A 16,392-nucleotide genomic window follows, 5' to 3' on the forward strand; every position below is an offset into this window, starting at 1 on the left:
AAATAGGGGCACCGCCATCTCAGCGCTTAGCTTAGCTTCTGGTATTGGGATGATGAGAGGCCAAGTTAGCTCAGTTGACTAGATGGCTAGTGTATGGTTCAGAATTATGGCAACAGTGCAGGTTCCATTCCCATTCCCACCGAGGCAGACTTGGGACCTGCCTCCTCACCCTGCCCCCAAGAGCAGAAGGCAATGGCAAACCACCATTGACAAAAGCTGCCAGGAAAAATGGCTCAGGATGAAACATCAGCTCGCAGACGATGAGCCAAGGACCTGCGTTTGGGCAGAGCAGACATGGGATGGAATTGGGGTGATAAATGAAACCGTTCACTGGTGATGCTCATTGTACACACAGTTTAGGCTACGTGCTCAAATCCTGGAGTAAGATTGAATCCACATCTACCTGACTCTGAAGTCAGAGTGCTAGTGATTCTACCAAGCTGATTCTATAGATAGTCCCTACTCAAATTATACAGAACTCACTTCACAAATGACACAGCTCAATGCTTTGAGCTGCAAGTGGGTTGTGAATGGAGTAAATTCTTTCTTTCTTTCCCCAACCATCTCTACCCCTTCCCACAAAGCCTACCTGAGTTTGATGTTTAAATCTCTCTTGTGCAGTGCAGATTTTGTGTGGACATATCTTCCAATTATTAACACAGAGGAAAGAGTGTGATTTTGACTACATCTGGGAGGTTCATGTGGAGTTCCCCAGCGTGTGGGGAAAGGCTGCTCAAAGCGGCAGAGCGCGATCCAAAAATCTTAAAGCGTGCGCAAATACCTTAGAATAGATGACCCCACCCCCTTTACTTAAAAAAGATGCACAGAAGCAAGTGGACCCCTCGCTGCACAACCAAAGCCACATTCCAACACACACCTTCCAATGCTACCACTGAGAACACAAGCATCAGACACATGGGGAAACAGCTAAGCACAAAACAGTGACGCCAGAAAAACTCTTCGAAAGACTCGGTTGCACCAGCTACAACATAATATAAAATGGGGTATTTTACAAACCCGGCATAGCGTCTCTTGGAAAAGCACCCAGGGCAAAATCCACAGGTCAGCAACATGTTATTGCTGGAGTTCCATTATCGTGTACAGTCACGGGTTCACATGACCTGAATGACCATCGGATCACTGACATGTACCTAAAGTAAACACGTATCGGCAACAGTTAATGGAAAAACACAACTGCTCACAAAATTGAGTAGCGGTTCCAAGTCACTGTAAATGGCCACTTTATCTCAAGGGAGGTCAAGCTCCCTCTGAGTTTCGAAAAGCACCCAACTTTCTACAACACAAAATTTCTGCAACCCACACTAATGAACAGGCAATATCGTACATGCAATCGTCAGGAGGTGGGGTGGGGGGGGGTGGGGGAGGAGAAGCGGGGTGGGGTGGCAGTGGGAAAACAGTAGGCGGATTTCAACAGTGTCCCCTGCAGAGAGTTCACAGGCGACCGTTAACACTATGAGGAGCTGCCTTTTAGATGACGCATCTGTAATGCTTTCACGTGGTATTCGTAAATCTTGAGCGCTGGGCCCAGCTTGATTGACAGTCCCGTCAGCACATCACTCCTCTTCATCAGAAGCAAAGACTTGCCATCAATTTCCTGCCGCAGAATCAAAAGCAAACAGTGCCAATCATGGTCATGTTTTGACAGTCATATTTATAGAAAAGCACACGGAGAAACAACTTACATTTATAACGATGAGAAGCTATTTACAGCACCAAAAGAGCCCATTCGCCCATTTCAGATCTTTAAAAAAATGTATTCTTTCACGGGGACGCGGGCAAGTCCAGCATTTGTTGCCCATCCCAATGGCCCGTGAACTGAGTGTCTTGCTAGCCCATTGCAGAGGGTAGTTAAGAGCCAACCACACTGCTGTGGGTCTGGAGTCACATGTTGGCAAGGACGGCAGATTTCCTTCCCTAAAGGGCATTAGTGAACCAGATGGGTTTTTACAACCATTGAAGATAGCTATTGTGGTCACTGCAGTATAAGGTGTTAATGTTAAATATGTAAATATATAATCTACATCATCCATGATGTAAGAATGTTATGATCCCAGCTGAGGTTACTACTGGGCAAGCCAGGTCCAAGGGTGGAACCCGGCTTGATAGATCTTAACTTTTATTTTTTGTTTAGAAATGTGGAGGGCGGCCACTGAACGGAGTCACAGGAGTCAGCTAATGAACTTTTAACAAAAGAATAAAACATTTATTAAACAAGAAAAAATGAACTATATTACAATTCTCCTTCCCCCACAACTATACCTTTACAGATATATACAGATTCATAAGCATAACACAAGTTACAAAAACTATCTTATACTCTAATGCTCACAGTAAGTATACAGTCCATGCAAACCTGTGGTCAGACACCCTACACTCTGAAACCAAGTGACAGATGTCACCTCAAACAGACACTATGGATCTCTCCTCAACTTCCCCAGACACTTGTCACACTGTGAGCCAACCGGTCTCGCTGAACTCCGTTGTTCACATGAGGGTTTCCAATCTCCACTCTCGAAGAACTTGCTTTGGAATCTTCTCCCAAACAATGCTTTCTCTCAGATGCCTTTCACTTCCAGGGTTTCGAACTCTTCTTCCAATGTTCCTCTCCCCTGGATCATCACGTGCATGCAAGCTTCCTTCCACACACTCTCGCTCTCGATACTTAGCTGTGCCAACGCAACACCACGGCTTCACATGCCCACAGTAGAATTACAGACCTTCAGCTGTCTCCTTGGATCTTCTGGTTTCTCGCAAGCCTATTTTGCTTTAAGTCTGCGTCCTGCAGTTTTTTGCCCTTTAAGCTTGGAGCCTTTCTCTGCTCCTCACTGTTAACTTCATTCAACAGGACCTTCCCAGATTCCTGTTCTTTCCCTTTGACTAGAAGGCCTTCTTCTGTTCTTCGGGAAAACCTGCTTCGTACAGCTCCCTCTCCTAGTAGGCTGCTGACAACTTGGTATCTCCCTTGAAATCCAGGGCTCACCTGACATTCACTGTTATTTTAAATTTGGAGCAACTCATCTAAGATTTTTAGACTTATCTTCCTCAGCCGTCTGCTAGTTTGTCAGCTAGAGAGAGACTTAAACCGCTCCCTTCACCTTACAGCAGGATGACCAGCTGAACTCAAACTGCTTTTGGTTTCTCTGCGTCTGTGTGGGGCCCCTCTGTCTGGCCCCCTGTTGCTAGGTAACAGCAGTTTTTTTTTCAACTTTGTTTGTTTTAACCCCCCTCCAAGAGTTATAAAATCTCATTAGAATGTAGGCATCTTTTAAAGGGAAACTAAAATGCAAGTCTCCCCTTTTTCCTATCACGCCAATACAGAAACACTTTTAAACTTAATTCCTAACACCCAAAAATACAAATAAAGCTGACTTAAGCTCTCTAGTTCCTAACAGGATCACATGTAGATTTCCATGTAGAGCAGTGTGCTGAGCCTACCTCATTAATAGTTAGCATAATGCTCAATAAAAGATAGAGTTTGCTAACAGTACTGCCTCCAGCCTTATCTACAAGTCCAGGACCACGACTACCACATACCAGGTCAAAAATAAATTACCTTTACTAATTCTCAATTCCAGATTTATTAGCTGAATTTAAATTCCAAAGCTGCTGTGGTGGGACCTGAACCCATGTTTTCAGAGGATTAGCCCAGGCCTCTGGATTACTGGTGCAGTGACATTGCCACTACACCGCCATCTCTCCCTTATGCCAGCGTGCAATACTCCACACAAGCCGCTTCCAACCTACTCCGTCTCACTCAATAAACACATCCTTCTATTCCTTTCTCCTTTAGGTATTTATCGGGTTTCCCCTTAAATGTATTCATAGTGTCATGAAGCTACTAATGTATATATTTTGAAGAATATTTTTCTTTTAAAAGAGGTTTAATCTGCGGGTGTGTCTTAATTGGATTAAAGTCAGCTAGCCTGGGTGTCTTAATATGTACTAGTTTGGATATGGAAGAAAGATCGAGGCATTTGCGTTTTTTGAATAGAGCATTCAAGAAGTGAGGTGAAAATTGACCCCTTTCTAGCAGGTACCAAGCAATATGTTTATATTACTAATAAAATTGGTATTATGAAAGGGATTTCATTGTTAAAAGGTGAAGTTCAAAGGGGTTGTTGATACAATGAGAATTAAAATTCATTGGGGCTGGTAGGTATAACTTCAGTAGTTTTCGGGTGTGCAGAGCAGAGTCAATGTGAGATCAAAAGGCAGCTACAAGCCTCCAACTGGCTCCAGTGAAAACAACCGCATTTTGAATTTGTAAGGTTAAAATGCTTTGCCTGGTGTGTGGTTAAGTCTATGGGTTGCTGTTGCCTTAATGGAGATTAGTTGGGGAATTCATTAAAAGTTATGGTAGTCGTAATTTGTAACCATGTTTACATATATTTTAACCAGTGTAAATTAATAAAATGCTTAATTTTAACCTCGAGAACTAGTGGTCTGATCCCTGAGTTTAGAGTTGCATCGCAAACATAACACTTAAAATTACAGGTTAGGACAGTTGTTTGAAGTTTCCCTCTGGGATTTTTAAATAACTCAACTTTACCAACTGCATCGGTCATAACAATAGAAAGAAGGAAACAGAGAGTCTCCATGTGAACACAAGGGGCAGAATTTTACATTCGGCGTGCAGGGGCGGGCCCGAAACGCCGGAAGGTAAAACGATGCAGGGTGACGTCAGGCATGCGTCCCGACATCATCACAAATTCATGCGATATTTCGTTCGGCGGGCGCACGCTGGCCAATAATTGAAAGGCCTATTAAAGGCCATTAACCTGGCGGGCAGGCTAAAAGGGCCAAGCGGCCTTTACGTTTTTTTAGAAACCTCATCCACGAGCGGGATGAGGTTTCCTAAAGCGATTACAAATTAAATAAAAACTTTCCTTTGAAATTAAAAACATGTCCCAACTCATGTGACACAGTCACACGAGGGGACATGTTTCATTGACTTTTTAAAAATTGTATTTAATAATTTTTTCAAAAAGCGCCGTGCCTCAAGGAGATTGAAGTGCTCTTTTGTGCGCGTGCGCAAACTGCGCGCTAGGCCCGACTCTCCCTCCTGCCCCCTGCCCACACAGGTAGCGCTTAGCGCTACCGCTCGCGATCCACGTAGGGTGGGCCTTAATTGGCCCTCCCGTGTGAAATCGCGGTGCGGGGCCGATCGGATCTACGATCACCCCGGGCCACTCCCACCGATGGAAAATCCTGGCCAAGGAGTAAAGTAGGGATGAACTCTGTGTCAAAACGCATGTTGATGTTAACTGTAGTCCCAAAATCAGCTCCTTGGTGGTTCTATTTCTGTTGTGTCTGCGCCCTCTTTACCTGGGTTTTTCACATGCCTCTCATCGCAGCATTCCTTCATTTGCTGTGTGTGTCCTTCAGATTCCCTGCCCAATTCCCTAACATTACCGGATTTTGTCCCTTTTCTTGCCCAATATTTCTGGCTGTTGTCTTTTCCTCCTTTCATCAGTCAGTGTTTTTCCTTATTTACCATTACTTCCCACACTTGCTTTCTTCTGTTCATGTATTTGCTCCACACACCTACTCTCTCCCTCACCCAGCCCTCACCTCCCCCAGTTTGTTAGTATTTTCTGTCTGAATCGTTGCTGTGGAGGCTGACAGATTATACACTGGGCGCCATCTACTGTACAAACAGAGAGCAGAAGAAGAGATGGGTTTTCACAAGGGCAACTCAAACTGCTAATAAATTGGCTGTACTTCTGCATGAAGCACAATTTCCAAACCCAAACAAAGGGATCTATTAACCTTTGCTGTGCTGAATCCCCACTTGAATACAATAAAACCAATGGCAGCCATATCAAATGCAAAAATAGACAGCACACAAAATTATATTTTAAATAAATGGAACAGGTTAGTCCAATTAGCACCTTTAAAGCAGTAAAATATCCCCAAGGTACTTTACAGTCGCGTTAACAAACAAAATTTGACACCAAACCATATAAGGAGATATTAGGACAGAGGATGGGTCAAAGGGAGAATTCTTAAAAGGGTGAGAAATTTAGGGAGGGAATTCCAGAGATTAGGGCCCAGGCAGCTGAAGGCACGGCCACCAATAGTGGAGCGATGGAAATTAGGGGGTTCCTTGTGGGGCCAGGACTTTGAGAGCGCAAAGATCTGAAGGTTGAGCAGGTTACAGAAATGAGGAGGAAGGCGGACACGGAGGGATTTAAAGCAAGGGAGAGAATTTTACAATTGAGGCATCGCCAGCCTGGAAGTCAAGGTTGGTCAGCGAGCAGAGTGAGGGTGATGAGTGAATGGGACGCAGGCTCAAGTTAAAATACAGGCCGCTGAGGTTTGGATGAGCTCATGTTTTCAGAGAGAGTGCAAGATGGAAGGAAAATCAGGACAGCACTGGAGTAGTCGAGTCTTGAAGTAGATGCCTTGAAGAATCAAAAAAAGCAGCATTTTATTTAAACCGGGAGAGCTTGCAGAACTGAGGTACAGAGGGATCAGGGTGTCCTGGTACATGAATCACAAAATGTTAGTATTCAGATACAGTAAGTGATTAGGAAGCCAAATGTAATGTCATTTATTGCAAGGGGAATGGAATATATAAGTAGGGAAGTGTTGCTACAGTTGTGTAGGGTATTGGTGAGACCACATCTCGAGTACTGTGTACAGTTTTCGTCTCCTTATTTAAGAAAGGACATCACTGCATTAGAAGCAGTTCAGAGTTTCTGGAAATGAGGGAGGTTATCCTATGAGGGAAGGTTGGGCCTTTATGCATTGGAGTTTAGAAGAATGAGAGGTGATCTTATTGAAACATGATGTTTCCACTTGTGGGAGAGACTAGAACTAGGGAACACAGCTTAAAGGTAAGGGGTCTCCCATTTAAGACGGAGATGAGGGGAATTCTTTTTCTCTCAGAGGGTCATGAGTCTGTGGAACTCTCCCAGAGAGCGGTGGAGACACGGTCATTGAATAACCTTAGGGCTGAGTTAGACAGGTTCTTGAATGGCAAGGGAGTCAAAGATCATCAAAGGCAGGCAGAACGTGGAGTTGAGGCCACAATCAGATCAGCCATGACTTTATCAAATGGCAGAGCAGACTTGAGGGGCTGAATGGCCAACTCCTGCTCCTAATGTCCATCTGAGGCAGAGGTGAAGACAAGCAATGTTACGGAGGTGGAAACAATGAAAAATGTTGTTGCTGGTCAATGTGTGCGAATAGATCACAATGACCAATGTTGCTCAATATCCGATTTAATTCCTTTGGAATCTGACTACTGACACACACCTCCCAGTGTCTATCTATCTCTGAAACCATCTGTTTCAATCTGTTTAATTAAATAGATCCAATAACAGGATTGGAGCTAACTGCTGACACACACCTTTATAGTGTAAACCAAGTCTATGCTGCAGGAACCTAGAGTCTATAACTATGCTGCATTTTGGGATATGATCACTAGTTTCAATTGTGTAAATGGGGGCGGAGAGGAAGTCCTGCTCATTTACTCTCAGCGGAAGAGTGGAAAGCCATTGCGTATGGAGACGTAATTCCCGAGGAGGCACAGGAATGCATGGAGGTCACCTTCTGGATGTAGGATGAACGGCTGAATGCAAAGTAAGAAACTCCAGAGAACACGGACTGAGAATTCGCCCACTGTGATTCGTGAAAAGTGGACAACACCATCAACCCACCTGTTCCTGAAAAGCCACAGCCTGATCTTCAAAGCCAGCTTTCTTAAAATAATTGAAGACATCTAAAATCGTCCACTCGGCAGGATCCAACAGCTTGCTGTTTTCTGTCGGGCTATGGAGATAGAAACATTAGACTAAATAATTAGCAATGAACTGCGGACAGACCGTAACAGGTTATAAAACCAACATTCAGGTGAATTGGAATCAGAGGATGAAGAAGAACTAGGGCAAACGGCTGTTATCACTCAGATAAGTGTTTCCAGTGACGAGAGGGTCAGGAACCAGAGGACAACGCTTTAGTGTCGCTGATTAAGAATCAGAGGGGAAATGAGGAGGGGTTTGTGCAATCTAGAATGGACTGTCTGAAAGGATGGTGGAAGCAGGTTCAATAGGAACTTTTTAAGGGGAATTGTGAGATATATTTGAAAGGGGATATTTTCAGGGCTATGAGGAGAGAGGAGAGAGAAATTGGATTGCTCTTTCAAAGACGCAGCAGAGGCACAACGACCTCCTTTGGTGCTGTAAAATCCCACGATTCTAAGATAAAAACAAATTTACTGCCTCGCTGAACGCTTATACAAAACTGTAGTTCTTGGACAGTAAACACATACAAAATAGGAGCAGAAGTAGGCCATTCGGCCCCTTGAGCCTGCTCTTTCCCTTCATCAAGATCATGGCTGATCTGTTTGCGTTTTGAATTCTAAATTCCCATCTACCCCGATAACCTTTGATTCACTTGCCCAGCAAGAATCTATCTACCTCTGCTTCTAGCTTCTGCTCGGGTGACATTCGCCAAGAACTTCCATGACAAATCATTTGTCCCACAGATAAGAAGAGTTCTATTAGTTAACCCCCACCACCCAATGATGCAATAGCACAGTTATTATAACACGAGAAATAGGAGAAGGAGGATCCGTAAGGATCCTCGAGACTGCTTCACCATTTCATAAGATCAAGACTGATCTTTGGTCTCAACCTCCCTTTCCTGCCCTATCCCCATACCCTTGATTTTCCTAGAGTCAAAAGGGAATCTATCGATCTCTATCTTTAACATATTCAACCACTGAGCATCCACAGCTCTCTGGGATACAGAGTTCCAAAGATTCACAATCCGGTGAGTGAAGAAATTTCTCATATAGACATATGCATTAGGAGCAGAGTAGGCCACTCGGCCCCTCGAGCCTGCTCTGTCATTCGATAAGATCATGGCTGATCTGATTGTGGCCCAAACTCCACATTTAGCCTACCCCCAATAACCTTTGATCCCCATGTTAGTCAAAAATCTACCTCTGCCCTTAAAAATATACAATGAGCCTCCACCACTCTCTGGGGGAGTTCCAAAGCCTCATGACACTCAGAGGAAAAAATTTATCCCCATCTCCGTCTTAAATGGGAGCCCCCCCTATTTTTAAACTTTGTCCCCTAGTTCTAGTCTCCCCAACAAGGGGAAACACCCACTTAGCATCTACCCTGTTAAGTCCCCTCAGGATCTTATATCTTTCAATAAGGTCACCTCTCAATCTTCTAAACTCCATTGGATGCAGGTCCAGCCTGTCCAACCTTTCCTCATAAGATTTTCCCCTCATCCCAGGTATCAGTCAAGTGAACTTCTCTGAACTGCTACTAACACATTATATCTTTCTCAAATAAGGAGGCCAAAACTGTACACAGTACTGCAGATGTGGTCTCACCAAAGCCCTGTACAACAGTAGCAAAACATCCCTACATTTATATTCCATTCCCTTTGCGATAAACAACAACATTCCATTTGCCTTCCTAATCACTTGCTGCACCTGCATACCAACATTTTGTGATCCATGGACCAGGACACCCAGATCCCGCTGTAGCTTAGAGTTCTGCAATCTCTCTCTATTTAAATAAATTGCTGCTTTTTTATCCTTCCTGCCAAAGTAGACAAGTTCACATTTTCCCACATTATACTCCATCTGCCAATTTCTTGCCCACTCATTTCATTGATCTATTTCCCTTTGCAGACTCCTTACATCCTCTTCCCAGCTTACGTTCCTAGCTAACTCTGTGTCATCTGCAAATTTAGCAACCATACATTCGGTCCCTTCATCCAAGTCATCGCTTTAGATTGTAAATAGTCGAGGCCACATCTCAGTTCTGAATGGTTGACCGCTTATGCTGGTCTCTAATTCCTGACTCATTAACTGGGGAAGGGCCTCTCAGCCCACACAGAATCTTATAGATTTCAAATGAGATCACCTCCCATTCTTCTAAACCCCAGAGCGTTTAGGCCCAGTATACTCAAGCTACGCCACAGGACTAGCAACACACAGGTCAGGAGTTTAAATTCCACTATGACATGGTGTGTGATTTGTGGTTCAGCATCAGGATAAACAATAAAGGGTCATTAAAAACATTGTGGTCTCTGTTCGTACCTGTCATCCTGACCCCGTGCGGCCCACCAGGACTCCTGTCCAACATGTGGTTCAAAGTAGCTTACAGTAGAATAGGACATTTGATTCTACCTGAGGCCACACCAAGAAATAAAAACATACAAAGCGAGTTGTTGTGATCTGGAACGCGTTGACTGAAAAGGGCAGTGGAAGCAGATTCGCTAATAACCTCCAAAAAGAAAATCGATACTTGAAGGTGAAAAACATGCAGGGGTTTTGAGGAAAGAGCAGGGGGAGTGGGACTAATTGGATAGCTGTTACAGCATGTTACATCATGCCAGCGCAGACATGATGGGCCGAATGGCCTCCTTCTGTGCTGTCTCATTCTAAGATTCTACTCTTCGCTTTTTGACTGTTTATCTGTTTCAAAATGAAGATGGGAAGGCCGGGTAATGGTAGATTCATTATTACACACGTGTTCCTTCGCTTTACTGAGGGAAAGTCAACTTCCATATTCAGGTCCCCCTTACACCCTGAAGACGTTCACTAGGCAATCTGTACATACTGTTCTCACCAAATTCTGGGAACTTCTCAAAGTATTCCACAAAGCAAGGCACTTTGTTTTTTAAATGCAGTAACTGTTGAATAGGGGAATGAAGCAGCCACTGAAGTTTGAAGAATGAGAGGCGATCTTATTGCAACATACAAGATCCTGCGGGGACTCAATAGGTTGGACGCTGAGAGGATGTTTCCCTACTGTGGGGGAATCTAGGACCAGAGGACACGGTTTAAAAATGATGGGGTCCCCCACTTAAGACGGAGATGCGGAGAATTCTTTTCCCCTCGGAGTTAGTTTTCAGAACTCTCTTCCCCAATGAGCAGTGGAGGCCGGGTCATTGAACATATTCAAGGCTGAGTTAGACAGATTTTAGATCGACAAGGGAGTCAAGGGTTATGGGGGGGGGGGTGGACAGGGAAGTGGAGTTGAGGCCAGAATCAGATCAGCCATGATCTTATCGAATGGCAGAGCAGGCTTGAAGGGCCGATTGGCCTACTCCTGCTTCTAATTTGTGTGTACACTCCAGACAAATTCCACTAATGGCAACAAGAAATATGATTGGCTAATCTGATATACTTCACCGAGATTATTGATTGGAGGAGCAGTGTTGGCCAGGAAACGAGGAGATCCTCTGTTCCTCATCAAATAGTGCTGTGAAATGTTCAAATCGGATTAGCAAAGGGTGACACCTCTAACAATCCAGTTCTCCCCAAATGCTCCAATGTAGCACCAGATTAGACCATGTGTTGAAGTCCTAATGTTGGACTCAAATCCATAACCCAAATACTGGGGGCGTGAGAATGCTGCCGACCATGTCAAGTTCAGGCCCAATGCAACCCCTTCATTTGACAGCAAAGGCTCAGAGTGCACTCCGAGTGCCCCTCCCTGATTAAGAAAAGGAAAGACAATATGAATGCAAACTAGCGAGGAACATAAATATGGACTGTAAAAGCTTCTTTAGGTACCTGAAAAGGAAAAGATTAGCTAGGACAAATGGGGGTCAGGCGGGGGACAGGAGAATTTATAATGAAGAACAGGGAAATGGCAGAGAAACTAAACAGTTACTTAGCGTCTGTCTTCACGGAGGGAGATACAGAATATTTCCCAGAAATATGAGGTGACTAAGGGACCTGTGAATCTGACAAACTATAAGAAATTAGTATTAGTAAAGAGGTAGTACTTGAAAGGTTAACTGGATTGAAGGTTGATAAATCCCCCGGACCGGATGAGCTCCATCTCAGAGTGTTGAAGGAGGTGGCTGGGGAGATAGTGGATGCATTGGTGGTTATCTTTCAAAATGATATAGATTCTGGCAAGGTTCCTGCGGACTGGAAAGCAGCGAATGTAACCCCGCTATTTAAGAAACGAGGAGGAGGGAGGATGGAGAACTAGATCTGTTAGTCTGGTGTCAGTAGTACAGAAATGTTAGAATCTATTATAAAGGATTTGATAACTGGACATGTGGAAAAGAATGTTAAAATTGGGCAGAGTCAACATGGATTTATGAAAGGGAAATCATGTTTGAAGAACTTGGGAGTTTTCTGAGAATATTACTTGTAGCATAGATAAAGGGGAACCAGTGGATGTGGTGTATTTGGATTTGATGAGGTCCCACACAGGAAGTTAGTTAGCAAAATTAGAGCACATGGAACTGGGGGGAGTACACTAGTACGGATTGACAATCAGTTAACAGACGGAAAGCAGAGAGTAGGAATAAACAGATCATTCTCAGGATGGCAGCCTGTTACTAGTGGCGGTACACAAGGGTCAGTGCTTGGTCCACAACTGTTCACAATCGATATAAATGATTTGGATGTGGGGACCAATTGTAATATTTCCAAATTTGCTGTTGACACCAAACTGGAGCATAAAAATAGGGAAGTCTTGCTAAAACTATACAAGGCACTAGTTAGACCACACCTAGAATACTGTGAACAGTTTTGGTCCCCTTAACTAAGGAAGGATATACTGACATTGGAGGCAGTCCAGAGGAGGTTCACTAGGTTGACCCCGGGTATGGAGGGATTTTCTTATGAGGAAATGTTGAGTAGGTTGGGCCTGTACTCATTGGAATTTAGAAAAATGAGACGCCTTATTGAAACATATAAGATTATTAGGGGGCTTGACAGGGTAGATGCTGAGAGGTTGAATCCTCTTGTGGGAGAGTCTAGGACCAGAGCGCATAATCTCAGAGTAAAGGGGTGCCCATTTAAAACAGAGATGAGGAGGAATTTCTTCTGTCAGAGGGTAGTGATTCTGTGGAATTCTTTACTGCAGAGGACTGTAGAGGCTGGGTTGTTAAGTATATTCAAGGCTGAGATAGACAGGTTTTTAATCATTGAGGGAATCAAGGGTTATGGGGAAAAGGCAGGAAAGTGGAGTTAAGGATTATCAGATCAACCATGGTCTCACTGAATAGCAGAGCAGACTTGATGGGCCGAATGGCCTATTTCTGCTCCTACGTCTTATGGCCGTGATAGACAGATTTTTGGTGTCTCAGAGGGATATGTGGAGCGGGTGCGAAAGCGAAGTTGAAACCCACGATCATTTCAAATGGTGAAGCTGGCTCAGCTGGTCATATGGTCTACCCCTAATCCTGGTTTTGTGTTCTTGTGTTAGGGTTAAGGATAAGGTGGAGGGTATTAATTGATTAGGTACCTTGAGCACATATAAAAAGGGACTGCTGGGACATTGGGGTGTTGGTAAGTAGGCGGCAGAGATATTTAATGCTGCATTCTGTGAATAAACCTACTCTCAAGAAAAGGATCTGTATCTAGTTTCATAATTCCCCTTCTGGCTTGCACCTCGACAGGTGAAATGCATTGCCCACCTGTGCACTAGCTAGTCTTAGGCAGGGTAATACCTGGCCTCAGTGCCTGGGAATTAGGAAATGGTGGGAGGGGGAGGGATTAAGACATTTCCTGGGAGGTACTGAGGTATGCTGGCACCGATGAAGTCAGTGGCTTCACGGGAGGTGGGAGGAGAGAACTTGACAAGAAGAAAGAAAAATTAAAGTTAATTGCCACTGCTAAACGCACGTACCTAATATCACTGCATAAGGTGGGCAGCGTCAAAATAAACCACTTCTGGGTCAGTGGTGCTGCTGCTCTCCGTGTGCTTTTTCAGCAGTTGTCATGTTTAACGAAATGAAACACACCCATAACACCAGAGGGTAGACGCTCATGCTTGCTTAAGGGAGAGCACGTACTTATGAAATTAAAAAGCGATTGGCAGAGAAACGCCTCTATGGAACTCTCACGTACCTCTTATTCGAGCCACTTTCGATACTCTCCATCTCGACAGGGGATGCAGAGGGTGTGGGGAGGCAAGAGGCACCTCGCAATTCGGGAACTAGGAAAGGAGGAACAAGTTCCATTATTTAGGTTTGTGTTAGGATGTTTAAGAATTATTTCCACATGACTGGTATTCCTCAGGAGAGGCTAACATCAGCAAGCAAAGGCACTCAGTACAGAAGCGTAAATCACCGCTTCAGTTTCTCCTTTTCAACAAAGAATAAATCTGATGCAGAAAATCAATTGCACAGAGGGAATGCATTAAGACTCCTGTCCAGAAATTAATATTCCCCTTCTCTTGAAGCTCCACTAGATTTATAACGCACTATCAATCAAGCTGGATTCGCTCATAGCCGCTCGCCTCAATCCCTGATGAAACTGCAGAGAGTCAGTAAATCCATTTATGGACTAAATATTCTTCATTATGCCTCCTCCCCCTTCCCGAGGGCTGGACACTTACCCTCTCAAAAACAAACCACAATGCTGCTCAGAATTTGGAGCTGCTTGTTTTTTTTTTATTAAATAAAAGGGGTTCGTGCAGTGAGATTTTCACAAAACAATATTGCCTTCCCACCTACATTTTAACTGACTTATGTTGTTTTCAGCCAACCAAATTATATTGAGCATAGCCTCATCACTGAGCTCACCGCTGTAATGTACTGTAAAGATCCATTACAATCAACTTCCAAAAGCAATTAATACACTTGTGTTAATTAGCATCCATAATGAGATCCAAATAGAGCTAATGAGCTCCAATTTCCCTTCAAATTAACACCAATCTTAACAGTTACAAAGCGATTTTCTCCCTTCCCCATCCACCCCCCAACTTTCACCACCAATTTTCTTACCCCCTTCACTCCTGAAAGTGTTAATGGTTGGGCAGGAATCAGACAGCACCTCAGTCCAGCAGCTCACCCAGGGAGCTCCTGACAAACACCATGTTACTCCAGTCATTGAGGGCATTGCTGCTAAGTCCAGCTGTTCGAGAACGATTGAGGAGCGTTCTTGGCCAATTTGCCCTTCCCCGACTCACGGGCAGAGGCCACAGGGGTGGAAAGTGGTTGTCGGAGCCCTTTCCAGATCCCGCACCCATCCTCAGGGAAGAGAGTCACCGGCCTGGGTTGGGATGGGGGGCTCTCCGTTAAACGGTGGGTAGGAAGGTTTGGCAGTCAATTAATGGCCATGGGGGCAGGAACGGAGGCGGGGCCAAATGAGAGAGAGGGCCCAATTTAAACCCAAAAAAAGCCATTAATAGGGCTGCTGTTTTACCCAGCGCCTTGATTGTTGTAGTAACGATAGAACAGGAGAGGCAGAGACCTGGAAACCCAGGGCAGGCCTGCCCCTCATTTCACAGAGGGAGACTTGAAGGACTTTGTCGAGGCTGGGGGAGCGGTGAAGAGGAGGGAGGAGTGGGCAGGAGGAGGAGGTGGTGGAGGAGGAGGAGGCGGCCACCCTTCCAGACCGAGCAGGGCTGGATCGAGATTGCTGACACGGTGACAGAAGCAATGGACGGGCCACTAGGTCACTGTGTCTGCACCGCCCGAAAAATGAACAACTAGCCACCCATCCTAATCCCGCTTTCCAGCACCTGGTCCCGTAGCCTTGCAGGTTACAGCACTTCAGGTGCAGGTCCAGATACCTTTTAGAGGGTTTCTGCCTCAACCACCAATTTAGGCAGCAAATTCCAGACCCCCACCACCCGCTGGGTGAAAAAGGAGTTGAGGGCAGATAAGAAACCCTGGATGGACTACTCGAAAACAGAGAGCAGCCTCCACCGTCCCAAAGCGTTTTAGAGCCAATGAAGCACTTTTTGAAGCAGAGTCAAATGGAAGTCAATTTGCGCACAGCAAGCTCCCACAAACAGCAATGTAATAAACGACCATGCTGTCTGTATTAGGTGCTGGCTGAAGGATAAACGTTGAGCAGGAAACGAGGAGAATACCACTGCTCTTCTTCAAACAGTGTTGTTGGAACATTAACTTCCACCTGAGGGTGCAGACGGGGCCTCAGTTTAAACATTAGCGCCTCTGACAATGTGGCACTCCCCCAGTTCTGCACTGTCGTACCAGCCTAGATTTTGTGCACAAGTCTCAGGAGTGGGACCAGAACCCACCATCTCCTGATTCAGAGGGGAGAGTCCTAACCACAAACACAACTGATAAACAATGGGTAAAATTACACATACTATAATGCCCTTAAAAATCCACGGCCATATGCAGCCTGCACCCCCAGGTAATCAATCCAAAAATACCCCCATTCCACTCTCATGGAAATCAATCCACCCGTTATTTGTCAAACTGTACCACACAAAATGCAAAGTGTGTAAACAAGGGGAGCTGGTGGCATTGTGCTAATGTTGCAGGACTAATAATCCAAAGGCCCAGGCTAATGCCCTGGAAACATCAGTTCAAATCGCACACTGCAGCTGGTGGAATTTAAATTTAATTAACAACATCTGGAATTAAAAAAGATGGCTGAGCAATCTCTGGACA

At 44.7% G+C, this 16,392-nt stretch overlaps 1 protein-coding gene across 1 annotated transcript in view; it reads right to left on the bottom strand.

The window, feature by feature from the left end:
- Positions 1-1,398: 1,398 nt before the first annotated feature.
- Positions 1,399-16,392, bottom strand: part of samd13 (sterile alpha motif domain containing 13) — a 56,785-nt gene continuing 41,791 nt past the window's right edge. Inside the window, exons 6-8 of the mRNA XM_078561807.1 lie at positions 13,871-13,958; positions 7,686-7,797; positions 1,399-1,615 (exon numbers count right to left, since the gene is read on the bottom strand). Coding sequence (XP_078417933.1) covers positions 1,472-1,615; positions 7,686-7,797; positions 13,871-13,958 — 344 coding nt within the window. The 3' untranslated portion in view covers positions 1,399-1,471. The remainder of the gene's footprint in view (positions 1,616-7,685; positions 7,798-13,870; positions 13,959-16,392) is intronic.

This window comes from Cetorhinus maximus, chromosome 17 (assembly GCF_964194155.1).
Source record: "Cetorhinus maximus chromosome 17, sCetMax3.hap1.1, whole genome shotgun sequence".
Taxonomy (NCBI): domain Eukaryota; kingdom Metazoa; phylum Chordata; class Chondrichthyes; order Lamniformes; family Cetorhinidae; genus Cetorhinus; species Cetorhinus maximus.